The sequence below is a fragment of the Sinohyriopsis cumingii genome, chromosome 18, assembly GCF_028554795.1.
Source record: "Sinohyriopsis cumingii isolate HCF-2022 chromosome 18, ASM2855479v2, whole genome shotgun sequence".
NCBI classification, from domain to species: domain Eukaryota; kingdom Metazoa; phylum Mollusca; class Bivalvia; order Unionida; family Unionidae; genus Sinohyriopsis; species Sinohyriopsis cumingii.
The window spans coordinates 90,625,004-90,640,784 of NC_142978.1; the positions used below are offsets into that span (position 1 = coordinate 90,625,004).

The 15,781-nt window shown below is 34.9% G+C and overlaps 1 protein-coding gene across 1 annotated transcript in view; it reads right to left on the minus strand.

Annotated features, from left to right (window-relative positions):
• Positions 1-15,781, minus strand: part of LOC149777425 (huntingtin-interacting protein 1-like) — a 134,581-nt gene that overhangs the window by 106,248 nt on the left and 12,552 nt on the right. Inside the window, 4 exon segments of the mRNA XM_089942046.1 lie at positions 102-178; positions 5,883-5,963; positions 8,042-8,098; positions 11,199-11,341. Coding sequence (XP_089798172.1) covers positions 102-178; positions 5,883-5,963; positions 8,042-8,098; positions 11,199-11,341 — 358 coding nt within the window.

Below are 15,781 nucleotides of genomic sequence, written 5' to 3' on the forward strand. Positions count from 1 at the left end.
CCATACAAAAAAGCACCAAAAGTTATCTAAGAGTTATATCTATGTAAGTAAACACACAAAAACAAGATACATGAAAATCATCAAAAGTGTATCATACTTACTAATTATTCACATCAGATCCACAAACATGAGCATACTTTTCATCATCCATTAGCAAATTGCCAGGGATCTCTGGATACTGGTGAAAATTAATTGGAAATTACTCATTAATGCATTCAGTGTTCCTGCCTTTAAATTCCACAATCAAAAGTATACTTAATCTACAGATAATGAACCTGTACTACATCTCCGTAAGGTAAATTAGTTTTCCAACTTTCTGTTGAACCACCAAAGACAGAGTTTTGTTTAAACTGAAATTTATTTTAACAGTATTTTTTGGTCATAAATGCAAAACACAGACCTGCCAACCCTAACAAGACCATCTCAGTAAGATACTTGATTTTTTCCTTAAGTGACCAGTTTTCAGTAAGATGTAACAAAATATTTTAAACTGATATTGTAAAACTGGAGACGGTAAACATTATGTTCAACTGAACAGTTTATGAAGTACATGTAGACCTTTTATTAGTACAGTTGCTCACACATGATTTCGAAACCCTAAGCAGCTCAATGGCTTGTTGCTATCTCTCAACTTGACATAATTTTTCAATTTTTTTTTATCCAATTCACATAACAATGGCAATCATATCTCCCACTGATATATATTCAAATTGGCATGTGATGTCCAGTAAATGTAATTGTGTCCCCTCCTGCTTTTATTCACAAGAATCTGAATATTCCTTTTATTCTTCTTATTATTAACACTTTTTAAGAGGCTTATTTTCTCTTTTGTTTTCAACATGGATCGCTCGCTGGATGCCATTTTAAAAAAATTCAATAAAAACCCAGTTTGATTAAACAGATGATTCACATGAAAAAATATGTGCAGTATAAAGCGTCTGAAGTACTGCTATAAAGTTAGTCTGGTTCCCTGACTAATTCCACTAATTCTAATATTTTACCCGATCCAAATCAAACACGGATGAGTGAATGTGATTTGGATTTTTAACATAGCTTTAACATTTTTTCAGTCTAAGATGTCTGCAATATGACAGTTTATAGTGATGTCTAGCACTGGGGCATCATGCTGCAGACACCCAGTCACATTAGTCTTTGGTATGACTTGGCCGGGGATCGAACCCACGACCTTCCGCTTCCAAGACAGACCTTCCAACCACTAGGCCACCGGAGCGGTCCAAACAAACACGGATGAACAATTTATCAGAATTTTTCAGCAACAATCATTTTTTTGTAGTTTTTCCTTTTATTCCGTCAGTCTGTATTTAAGGGTCATTTTTGTAAGACTTATGGCAAAATTGTAAGGGTCTGGAGGTGAAACAAAATATCATGTATTGCTACTGTCCAGTTGGAAAACATGTATTTAAAAAGTTCGGGATTCCAAACTACAGGGACTTGTATAGTTGCTTAAAATTTACCTGCCATACATGTACTAACGTCATAAATACACAGGTATAACTGATAGTTAAATTGTAAGCAACGATACAAGCCCGTGTTACCAACTGAAATCAGCAGGAAATATTTTGTTCACCTGAAAAGTTTGTGAAGTACACACACACCTTCAGTTCCAAGTCCTATGCAACTCAATGGCTTGTTGCTATCTCTCAACTAGACATAATTCTTGGAATTTTTTTCTTCATTTCACATGATGGGAATCGTATCACCCTCCAAGTGACAAACTCAAATCGACATGTGATGTCCAATAAACGTAATTGTTTCCCTTCCTGCTTTTATTCAGAACAATCTTAATATTCCTTTTTATTTTTCTGTACTGATTATTAAAACTTTCTTACAATGCTTATTTTTTTTCTTTCGTCTTTAACAAGTATTGATAGTTGGATGCAATTAAAAAAATTATGTATTCAACAATTTCATCATGCAGTCACTTAGCATGGAAAAACAGGTGCAGTTTAAAGCGTCTGGGGTACATCTATAAAGGTAGTCTGGTTCTATGACTAATTCCACTAAAGAAAATGTGAAACCCAGATCCCAATCAAACACAGATCAGCCAATTATCTGGATTTTACCGCAACAATCATATTTCTGTGGGTTTTCCTTTTATTCAGTAAGTCCATATTTTTAAGAGCCATCTTCATAAGACTTATGGCAAAATTGTAAGGATTGGCCGATCTGAAAACATATCAACCAATGAATGCAAAATTAGCATTAAGAATATACTAAGCATTCTTTTTGTCCTGCCTTACTTTTATTTAGCTCGAAAGTTTAAAAAAAAAACCTGAACACTAAATGTAACATAAACAAGAGGCCCATGGGGTATGGTATCACACACTTGATATACAATAGCCTAAAAGGCAAATTAGTAACAGCCTTGGGTCTCATGTCACACCTATGTCTGGATAATTTCCTGTTATTTGTTTGAAACCGATGGCAACTGACATACTGTTTAAAAGTTTCTACTCTTAGTAACTTCTGAAGAAGTCAAAAATATGGTCAATACAGTAGTCCCCCTCTTATAAGGCCACCCCAATGCAGCAGGGAAGTGGCCTTATAATGCGGGTGGCCTTTCTAGAGAGGGATGACAAATGCGAATAGTAAATACATATGAAGAAAGTCACAAGTACATTTAATTTTAAATATTTAATATTTTAATTAAAAAATCACATGCGTGATGTGAAATAAATGTAAAACAAACTCTGTCATCATTTTCAAAAGAATATTGATATAGTTTTAAAACTGTCTTTATAATTATGTTATAGTTCACATCATCTGTCACTTTGTTGGTAACAGTCTAAAAAACAAACCAGTCTCATCACATTAAAAATATCCTTGCTGTCATATCCCCTGCATATATCGTTTAGTCTTTTGTTTCAATCTTCGACAACTTCACTATTAACATCAGCTGATTCTCCACTAAGGACAGAACTCTTGATATTGTGTCGCAGTTGAAATATGTGCAACCATCCGTTACTTGCGGTAAAGTCGTTATATCCCAATTCAACTGACAAAATTGTTGCTTTTTCTTGTCATTCAAATCAGGATACAAACATCTCCTTGCTCAAACAATCTTCTTTTCTCCATCCATTTCACCTTCCCACTTCTGCAGAATTGTTTCATTATCTTTCACGATATTGTTTATCTGAGTCTTCCCGACATTAGTTTTCTGCAAGAATCCTCGACGACACCCCCCCATCAGCTGAATTACTTTCACGTTCTCCTCTAAACTGAGAATTTTTATTTTCCTCGATGACATGTTGATCTTTTTGCAGTAAGTTATTCATGTTGCCAACTACAATACTGATAAAACAATTTTGTATTCATCTAAACAAATTGCCGTGTGTTTTTAAAGGAAGTGATCTTGTCACGTGATTTGTTAGTTGCAGTCTGGCACCCTATTGTTTTTATACATTTCTTTACACTAAGTGAGAGAAGCCAAAACGGCTTCAATATGTACCATTAACATCACACAGATTTGACCTCGCGGCTGTTAGGATTCGTAATTTTGACAATTATTATCAGTAGTAATAGCCACTGATTATCAAAGTGAACAAGCTCAACATCTTACTAAGGGAAGCCACAAAGGCTACCAAACCATTTTCCTGCTGACTTGGGTATTGTACATCGATACTGCCACTTCTCAGCTGTTACTACTGTTCAATAATTTTAATTTTAACAATTATCAGTGACTAAACCAGACATCTTATGATAACACATCAGTAAGGCTAATTGGATTACATGTGCGTACCCTTTTGTATGGATTAAAAGTTGAGTCTTTCTTGGTTTTTATGGAATAAATTTGGCTTCTCGTGAGGCGTAAATGATATAATATTGACCTTAGTGGTAAATGTACTTTACTCAACACTTCTTTCAGTAACGAAAACCTGACATCGGGGAAACAGAAATCGGATTACTTAACACACGTCATGAATAAAATACTGGTTCTGGATACACATTCAAATAAAATGCGGCCGCTTGTGAGGGTAAATTTTATATTGTTGCACTAATATGCTGGCAGCTGGTCGCGTTAGCCTGGTGGCCTTTCGCGAGGGGTACTTCTGAACACAAACTGGTCAGTGCCAACGGATTCTGGACATAAGGAGTGGGTGGCGACTGGTCAGGGGGGCCGTTCAAGAGGGGGACTACTGTATATGGTTTATACAGAAGTCACTCCAAAGACAACTTTGACAAAGAATGTTCTAAGAAACATTCCAACCAAGCTTTATCAAAACCAGCTCAGCTGTTCCAGGGGTAAAAAATAAGTTTTCTGCATGGGTGCTACGAAAGCCAAACAGTTGCCTGGAGAATCACCCCAGAAACAAAATTTTAATAATCATGCCCTAAGAATATACCCAAGCAGAAATGATATTACTCACCTGGCTTTACTTAACAGTTCACTGTATACTATTGTAACCCAGGCAAACTATCTCCCAAACTTTATATCATGTTAATTTGACATATTTTACTATAGTCTGGTAAGAGTCTTTGCAAAGGCAAGGGCATTATTATTATGGAACGGCAAGGGCATTATTATGCAAAGCCTCTTGGCCATCAATTAACTCATCCAAGATCTTTAAAAGTGAAGTTTAAAGGCAAAGCTTTAATTTGTGATCTAGCGAGTCACATGCAACTCACATTAATTGCATTATAAATTACATGTCTTTTAGGTCATGGTTTCTTTACCAAGTAATTAAATCTAAAAGTGTTTCATAAGAAAAGCATATTTTGGGGTACATTTACTGAAAGTTAGCAATAAAAAAAAAAAGGAATTTCCACATAATTTGTGAGTAATGACACTGAATATATCAAATACTTCTATTTAAATTGCATTTGATTTGAGAATCATTTTGAACTGTACTGAATTTTATTAACATGCTCTGATCTAGCTAATAATAAAACTCTTTGGACGGCTTGATGATTTAAGTCAATAGTCCAAGTTTAATCAAAACAGGATCAGAAATTGGCTTCCAGAATTATAACAATCTCAGCAATCAGATGCAAGAGCATGGCAATAAAATTATTTATTCCCATACATGTCCGAGATCTTGATGATATACATATAAACTCTGAAATATGGAAAGAGGTAACAATCTCAATCTCAACTTGATGCAAGAGGACTTCATTAATGTGCCCAGACTTCACTCATTACTGGACTTGTCCAAAACATCAATAATATATGCATATATTCCAAGTTTAATGAAAATAAGATAAATATGGCTCCCAAGGGTAACAAGCTCAGCCAATCAGATGCAAGATCACTTCAATAATATGCACACATCTCACTCACATTCAAACTCATCCAAGTTATTAACGAGAGTAACAAGCAAATATTGATTGATACCCATGGTATAAACCTCATTGGTTGAGCTAAAAACACTATTCAAATGATACTGGCTCCAGAAAATAAGTTGAAAATAGGTTTCAAATTATTATCACTGTTGTTTTCCTTTCATCCATGCAGCCATGTTCACCTATTTACAGTTGAATTGACTAGCTGCTTGTAAGCTAAATTGTTTGGTTGATTTTTTATAAAATAAGTACAAGTACTGTTCTCCATACCTGTAACCACAAATAAATTTACATTCAGCATTTAATCCCATACAATATTTATTTTCCTGAATTTCATCAATTTAGAATGCTTAAATGTTACTAAAACTATTAAAAATGTTATCAACTCTGGAATAACTGTCATGTCTACAATATATATTGTTACTCCCCTCAAGCATAGTTGCTATATGCACACAAGGGTTAATTTAAGAGTCTAGCATATCACCCAGGTTGCACACCACACAGCCATTTCATAGTATGACTTCAGCTTTTAATATCAGGCCACCTGAAGGCTAAAACAACTGTAACCTTGGAGGATATACCTTCTTCTGAAAATCCATTTTCTGAACAACCAGTGTACAATATGCAGCTATCAGTCTGCCATAGCCCTCTTTTAAATGACCCTGTTAAAAAATATATGCAATAATAAGACTGAATTAAAAAGGTTACATAAAACAATGATAACTGGATAAAATGCTCAAAGATAGCTAGCATTCTCTGATGATTAATGATTTCTCTTTAAAATGCAAATGCTTGTGATTTCCTACAATGCATGAATGATTTGATGGTGGAGCATGGACTAAGCATATAAGTACAAATAGGATAGATGTAAATATACGAGCACAAGCCAATATTTTATGTCATGCTGGAGAACACCCCTATGTATATCAAATAGACTCTTCCATGCATGGAAATACTGTGCCATCATACGGCAAGTTTACAGTACAAGTTTTCAGGTATCCTCTTCATGAAGGTCTTATGTCTCATAAACCAGACTGTTTTACGAATCCTGATGGAGCCATATATATATGATAGTAGAGTCCCATGTCAAGTAAAACAGACTGTCTTAAAATTCCTGATGGAATGATATAATAGTAGATTCCCATGTCAAGTGAAACAGACTGTCTTAAAAATCCTGATGGAATGATATGATAGTAGATTCCCATGTACAGTTAAGCAGACTGTCTTACAAACTCCTGATGGAATGATATGATAGCAGATTCCCATGTCAAGTAAAGCAGACTGTCTTAAAAATCCTGATTGAGTCATGACAGACAGCCAAGACCCATGTCAAGTAAAATAAAGCTCTAAACAAGCATCATATTTGAGTATTTTTCTGCAAACATATTAACCAAAAAGGCATAATTCTACTAATCCATTCAAATTACATAAAACAATTGAATATTTTGCATTTAATGTACAGTTTTCATCATAAACTGCTCCTTAAATAAGCAAGTCTGTATTTTATGATGGTGTATATGATTAATGAAAACTATGCCTTGGTACCACTTCCAGATGTTTATGATTGAAATAAAAGTACTGGGTCACTGTTAGAACACTCACTCATATAAAGTCTTATAGCCTATACAACACTGAATTAATTTTGATCAATAAGGCATATGATGCAGTCAAAAGGGCATCAGTATCACTTTGATCACCATGACATATGATGCAGTCAGAAAGGCATCATCAACAACTTGATCATACAGGCATATGATGCAGTCAGAAAGGCATCATCAACTCTTTGGTCGTAAAGACATCTGATGTAGTCAGATGAGCACTTTGATCCTACAGGCATCTGATGCAGTCCAAAAAGCATCATCAATCTGATCACTAAAGGATCTGATGTAATCAGAAATACATCATCAACACTTTAATCATAAAGGCATCTGATGCAGCCAAAAAGGCATCATCAACACTTTGATCATACAGACATATGATGCAGTCAGAAAGGCATCATCAACACTGTTAATCATACAGGCATCTAATGCAGTCAAAAAGGCATCACCGTCACCTTCATCACTAAGGCAGCTGATGCAGTCAGAAAGGCATCATCAACATCTAGAAATAAGACTCCGATTGGAATAGTAAGTTTCTTTTTTGTGGTGTTCAAAATAATATATTATCAAACATTTCAAACGATACAACAAGTTCAAACTCTGGAAGTAACCTATTAAATTCTTATATAGAGCTCTGGATATGAAACAAATGGATGCCAGAAAAGGCAACCATTCTGACAAACACTGTATGGAAAAACAATTCTAAAGATATTATTTTGTCTTCATCAAGGAAATATTTTTTTAAAGTCATCTATGTATAACATATAATTGTATCCTTATACAAACTGAAAATATGTATAATTGTTATAAAGTTACAAGCAAAAATAACTAAGACTTCTAAGGCAAAGTTTCTTTGGCAATTCAAGTAATCTTTAATATTTTACCTAAAACTCCACTTGCTGTAAATACTTCTGTGCTGAAATAATGACAATCAAAAAGTACCATTTTATTACCATAGTATTTTGTACAAAAAATAAAGCTTTACTTGCAATTCCACATCTACAACAGGATAAACCAAACTCCAGAAGTGACAAAAGACTGCATGGATGGTGTGAACATATTTCTTTGCAATCCCATCATAATACCAATTATATTTTCTAAGTAAATGTAAAACTTTTAGTGCAAAAATCATCAATACATACCCATAGTTTTCCAATCTCTATGATGTTACTCCTATACCTTAATGAATCTTTCAAGACCTGAAAGAAAATATAAATAAAATGGTCTAAATGTACCAAAAAAAATTCATGTTCCCATACCTCAGTAACCTAAATGTTCATTTCTTTATATGAAATACCAATGGAAAATTAAATGGAAGTTAATTTAGAAAAAGCCTTCAAATATTTCAGACACTGACAGGTACCCATATTCCAAATACTTACCAAATCATAATACACATATACCCTCAAAGCCTTCCCGCCATTACATCCACAAAGAGAGAATGCCTTATGCTCCAGAAGTAACTGAGATATTCACAGGCTTTGGCACAAATCCCTATACCAAGGGGAGATCACTCAAACTGACAATCACCTAGATGGGCAGATAGCTTTTAGTTTCTCTTAGCTAAAAGTGTTATCTGGGAGGACTGGATTTGTGAGGTAGTAGTAGTTCTCCTAAGGTATTATGATTAGGTAACATATATAAAGACGAAAACATTGTTCTCCATACGTGATAATCTGAATGTGAAAAATTATCAAGAATTCCACTATCAAAATTATCACATTCATTCATTATAAGAGCTACTGTAACCCAGTTAGTCAAGCATCAAACTTACAATCCATGAGCTCTAACCTGCCATGAGCAGCCTGATTCAGCTGCTTCTGTGGGTCCTTGGGAAAGGCACTACCATTTCCTCACCATAGTATAGCCAATAATGTGTTAAAAGTACAACCATCTTCCATTATAACATATATCAATGGCAAACATCACAGATCCAGATCTGTTGATACACATATATGAGCAGAGCTAAGTCAAAGCTGTTACTTCTACTGGGAAGTTTTAGAGAATAACTTTAACCTTCATTTGTCAGTGAATTATGCAAAGGCAGATCTGGGTCTATGATTTTCACAGCTGTATGCATATTCTATTGAGGTAGGTAAAGTAATTATAGGTTACTGTATCTGTATTGTTATCTTTGATGAATGAGTTGTTTTGGCATATGTCCAACAATCTTGCATTTCAGCTACACCAAAATATCTGATAATATAAATAAAAGGCCATATATATCCTAATAATTGATCAACATTACTGTAGGGAAACAATAGCAAATATTGACATAAATATATTCTTTTCATTCATTTCTTAACTTCAAGCATAACATGTGCATGAATATGTCAGGTTTGATACATGATAACAGAATGTATAATGATGTTATGATACTATAATGTTATTACATGCATCCTTATCAATGCATTTATTTCTGTGGGAGGCAATTTTGGTGTTACTAATAAGTCAAACAAATCAAAACAACTGATGCTCTATTGGATGAAAAGAATCTCCAGGAATTGAAGATAAGACAATTTCTTTCTTTTAACTGTCGAGTGTTGAAACAATCCGATATTCTTCTGAGACTATAAAAAAATTTCAAACACAACCATTTTGGGGGGGTTGGGAGTAAAACATCATAATTTTAGCATGACATGCCATGCTTCAAGCTCATTAAAATCATTTCTCAATTTCACGTAGGACAGTGGTGATCTGATTTAGACTAGACCATGTTATGTCAGGTACGTCAACATCTTGAAAACACATTTACACATTTCATCAGCATGATCAAATTCAATTTTTTTGACAAGCCCGATGGGCAACTCACTTACAGAATGGGCCCAATCTAAACTTAGAGGGGTCATGGGCATCGGTCTATCAGATTTTTCTGAGAACTGTTTTAGACCAACCAGGCATCACAAGATGTGCACAAACACCAAGCTGATATGACCAGCCATTTTGAAGATGGAGCGATAAGATTTTCAAGGAGTTTGCCATGGTGTCCATATTGGAGTCAAAGCAGCACCCTTTTCATTTAGGACCAAATAGACCATGGGATAAATGTATGTTTAACGTTTCATGGCAATCCTCCAAGTAGTTTAGCAGGAATAGCAATAACAAATGTATGCCAACAAATGGACAATGAACAGACCATCCCAAAAGCTCTTCTGGTCTAATACCAGTAGAGCTAATAAAAAGTAGAGTCCCTTCAGTGATAACAAGATTTTCAAATAAGCTGACATGCTTGTCATACTGGATGTCACATTGGCACCATTTCCATTTAGGATAAAGTAGCTATATTAAAAGACAGACAACAAAGGAATCCTTCTGATGAAAACTCCATGTCAAAATGACTTTCCATTTAAGAGAAGATTGTCAGATGGCCATACCAGACATCAGATCATTCTGTTTTAATCAAGAAGCAACATCTTCTTAAGTCTGCCGGTGAAAACCTCATGCTGATATGACTTTCCATTCTTAAGGAGTAATGATAACAAGATTTTAAAGACAGCTGCCAGAGTGGATATCAGATTGGGGCCATTTCCTTTAGGAACAACCAGACATCACTGGAAGTCTTCTAGTGAAAGTACAAAGCTGATATGACCAGCCATCTATGAAAAATAGCAACAAGATTTTTATAATGGCAGCTGTGATAGCCATATTGAAAGTCAGATTATTTTCAAATAAAACCAACCTGACATCACAAGTCTTTCAGTGAAAACACCATGCTGATATGATCATAAAAAAGAAGCAGCAATAAGATTTTCAAGACAGCCACTGTGCTGTCCATATTGGGCATCAGCGTGGCACAATTTTCATTTAGGACCAACTAGACATCATAAGAAGTCTTCTGGGGAGTAGTAATAAACAGATTTTCAAGACAGCCACTGCAGGGCCATAATGGATGTTTTGGCAGTATTATTTTCATTTAGGACTAAGTGATGAATAAAAAATAGGCACCCCACTAACAATAACGAAGTATATAATAATTCACAGTATGAGAGAAATGGATGATGATAGCCATTCAAATTTTGTTGTGCAACTAAAAACAATCAAACGGATTTTGCCCAATCTCTTTTTTAAGCAACACACATGTCTGAACTTTCTACTAAACACATTTATGTCCAACAAAATCTGAATGTATGAAAGTTCTCTGAACATTTGAATCTATACATAATGCCATGCCTCATCACACTTTCTAAAAAACTGACCTAAACGTAAACATGAAAAGTATGGAGGCACAGACAGACGGACACTATGCAGCTTAATCACATAAACAGTAAGCAATAAAATGTGACATCATCTATAACTGACATTTCTGTGTCCCTCTCTCAGGAGTTTGTGCAGCACTTGACAGAATTTCCAGGCCACGATAGGGCTAGCTTGAAGAGGAAGTCTTATAGTGATGGTCCAAAACAAGTTTCCTCCATGATCTGTGAAAGTTCCCAAAATTGTATCTGTGACTTGTTAAGGATTCAACTGCTTTAACATCACCAAATACATCTACAGGACTCTCTCATAATAAGGCACCTCAGTATAATAATCCCTTTAATAAGGTGGGCATGGTATTTCACTGTTTAATAACATTATGTATAAGATACCTAAATACAAGGTAATCTCACATATAAGGTGATCCACTTCAATGGCTCTCTATAAGTATTACAGTGAGAGAGTTTTATATTTACCATTTGACACAATATCTATCATGTTACAATACAATTGCAATATTTTTTAAATCATCAGGGTAATTACAGCATTGTTCTTAATTTGTTCACCCCTTCTATTTTCCTGTGCACCATAAATATAAAAAAAAATTAGCAGACTTTTCTATAAATTTTGTGAAAAGAACTTTTTTTTCTATCAAGATTTTGGAAGTAAATGTACATAAATTAAGCTGACAATTACAAGAACAGATATCATTTGTTATGATGCAGTAAATGGGATCAATAACTGCCAGTGTTATTTACCAAATGCGGTAACAGTGCCAACTGAAATATGTACCAAGTCACAATGTATTGAGAATTACATTATATACCTGACTGCTGTATATTGGGATTGATAAAACATTTAAAAAATAATGGTGTTTTGAGAAAGAATTAAAGATATACACACAACTGCATACTGTTATACCCTAGCATGACCATAAGGTAGAAGGTGTCCAAAAATGGAAGACCATGATGGATCACATAAGAACTGACTAAACATCTGCAGCGAAGCAAACACTACTCACAACATATCACCCAAGTCCAGCATATCCACATCCTAATCCATGTGGAAACATGGTGGCACAGTGGTTAACAAGCCTAACTCATTACTTAAAGGAAGCAGGTTTTGAATTCTGCCCAAAGCACACCAGCTACCCTGGCCATCATAGTGTCTCAGGACAAAGATGTTACTGTAGATAACTTTAAACACCTATCAATGAATTGACCCATAACCCCGTTTCAAATATGCAACATTAAACACATATCAATGTATCAACCCATAACCCTGTTTCAAATATGTGACATGAAACACCTATCGATAGATCAACCCATAACCCTGTTTCAAATATGTGGTACTGAACACCTATCAATGAATAAACCCTTAACCCTGTTTCAGATACGTGACCAATGGATCAACACATATACCTGTTTCAAATATGTGGCACTGAACACTTATTGATGAATAAACCTATAACCCTGTTTCAAATATGTTACATGAAACACCTATCGATGGATCAACCCATAACCCTATTTTAAATATGTGGCATTGAACACCTATTGATGAATAAACCTATAACCCTGTTTCAAAAGAATAAATGAAAACTGCCTGTCAATCTAGCATATCCATAAGCACCCCAATAACAAACTTTTAAGTGTAAAGTTGCAATATATCTTTCTCCTTCTTGCAGACACACACACACACACACACAAAAGTCTTTTTAATGACTGAATTACTTTCTTTCATAGTCCATTTATTGTCATTGATAGGAGTTGCTAAAAGACAAAGGAATAAACTAGGATACACTCAAGCCTGTAATGTCCTAGTAAGGCCTCTTGTACAGTAATGTCCTAGTAAGGGCTGTTGTGTAGTAAATGTACATGTAATATCTTAGGAAAGACTGTTGTACAATAATGTTTTAATAATGGCTGTTGTACATTAATATCCTGGTAAGGGCCATTGTACAGTAATGTCTTAGTAAGGGATGTTGTACAGTAATGTCCAAGTAAGGGCTGTTGTACAGTAATGTCTTAAAAAGGGCTGTTGTACAATAATGTTTTAGTAATGGCTGTTGTACAGTAATATCCTGGTAAGGGCCATTGTACAGTAACATCTTAGTAAGGGATGTTGTATGGCAATGTCCAAGTAAGAGTTGTTGTACAGTAATGTCTTAAAAAGGGCTGTTGTACAGTAATGTTTTAGTAATGGCTGTTGTACAGTAATATCCTGGTAAGGACCATTGTACAGTAATGTCTTAGTAAGGGATGTTGTACAGTAATGTTCAAGTAAGGGCCATTGTACAGTAATATCTTAAAAAGGGCTGTTGTACAGTAATGTCCAAGTAAGGGCTGGGCTATTGTACAGTAATGTCCTAGAAAAAGCTATTAACGTCCTAGTAAGGGCTATTGTAAAGCAATGTCCTAGAAAAGGGCTATTGTATAGTAATGTCCTAGTAAGGGCTATTCTGGCCCTTTTTGCTGTGGTAGTATACTCATTAAAACAGATGTATTCAAATGCCAGCAAAAATGTAATTAATCAAAGATTATATATAGATAGATACACAAATCAACAGACATACTGTGTGAAAAAATGCTCCCCCTGCAAACAAATGGAGCAATAAATATTTACTGCCAAGGTCAACATCTTACAAACCCAGGGTGTTTATGGTACAAGATAACATACCTATATGCCTGCAGGTATGTTCCTAAAAGAGAGCAAGAATGAGTGCATTATTTTACTACATGTAGTACATTTCCTTCCCATATGCCCCCACATACAAGATTCCACTGGAAAAGAGTGCTTAAATGAAGATTCAGTTTATATGAAAGTTATTAAAGAAATGCAATTTATACATTTTCCATGCTGATATTATAATAGTATGAAAAACTGTCTCTAATGCAAATGTAAACTGAATAATAAAAGCTTGATAATGAAATTTTTTGTTGTGTGCATGGGAAATGGTACATATGATTATCCACACCTTTTGTATTAAAATATGTAATTAAAGAAACTTATGAAAACAGTTTCAACCTCAGAAATTCTGCACTGAATGAGATATAGTAACTGGATGATAATAAATGTACTTTTCACGTCACTTATTCATCTATGAATGTTGTCCAAAAGAAGGGTAAGGAAGAGTGTTGAAAGGTAACCTTTGTTTGTTTTACAAAGGATGAAGTATGCAATACAATATGTTTCAACCACAGCATAGTTAGTCAACATTCTTTTCTCAAAAGGCAATCATCCCTGCAGCAAAATAAAAAGGACAACATGTTGGTATGATAAATACTGTAGTAACTGACATACACAAATGTCTCCTGCATGCACACATATTTGAGTGACTATGACAAATCACAGGAAGTAGACTGGTTCCTGGTCTATTTTCAACTGAGGCATGACTAACACATTATCCATCATCATGGACCATTCACAGTCCATTTGCCTGTCTCATGTCCATAAGCATTCTGCCCACAGGGGATGGTAACAGCACTAATAATCAGTAGCTGTCATCACCAGCACAACATTTCCTGCATCATCAATTTGCCAATTAACAGTAATTACAACACAATTTTTTTATTTCTTTAGTTATTCCCACAAATACAAATTGCCTCTGCTAATGTCTACAAATAAACTGCAAACAATTTTTTAACAACCACATGCAGTAAAAAGAAGAGGACAGCATGTTTTATATTATGACCAAAACAGACATGATATACTGTATTTCATGCAAAGTCTTATTAATTGGTTTGGTGTCTGGTATTTGACAGCACAGAAACATGGGTCGATTTTTTTTTAGTGCTTAGGCAGCTTAAGTAAATTGCCTTGTCCAAGAACACACAACAGTAACCAACTTAGGCTGGTCAAAAAGCAAAATCTGAACCCACACTCTTAAGTCACGAGTCCAGCACGCTAACCAATGACCAACCAAACCTCCAACCTCTAAAATTCTTGTTCATCATTTCACTATGAATATCACATAAACTGTAAGGCCAACACTGAATAAAGACTTGTTACCCTTCATAAAGACCATGCTCCTCCCAGAATTAAGGATCTCTACAGTGTGCCAAGTGTACTTACTATTTTTCTCCTATTAAGAGCCTATTGTGATCATGTGATGCATTAGCATTCAAGGGCACATAACACAATGATGGCTACATGGAGCCAAATTAAGGCAAGTTCTCAAAACAAAAACAAAGAACTACACAAAAATCATTACAGGAATGAAACTGTGTGGTAGGCTTATTGATGGACAAGGCTTTCTTTGATAAAAATTTGACGTTTTTTTAAAGAGTTGGGGATGGGCTTTTGATAGTGTTGTGATTACCACTAAAGCAATCAGGTAAGTACAATAGAATTGGCTTGGTGATCTACTGCACAGCAACACAAATGTTTATTTAGTGTTGAGGTAATTGAAGTAACGTGCTTCACCCCAAGGATGAACTATGGTATTTGACCTGGGCTTACCCAATGGTTAAAATTCAAAACCCAGACTCTTTCAGTCACAAGTGTAACACACTAACCACTGGGCCTGCACATAACCTTAGTATAACAGTAATCTGCCAGTGCTATAAGTGTATCTGTGTTCATGTGCATGTGTTAAAATACAGGGAATAAATGTATATATTGCAGAGGTAAAAGAAAATGGCATGCACATTTCATTAATGCATAAAAAATCCCATCTAATTTTTTCCTCT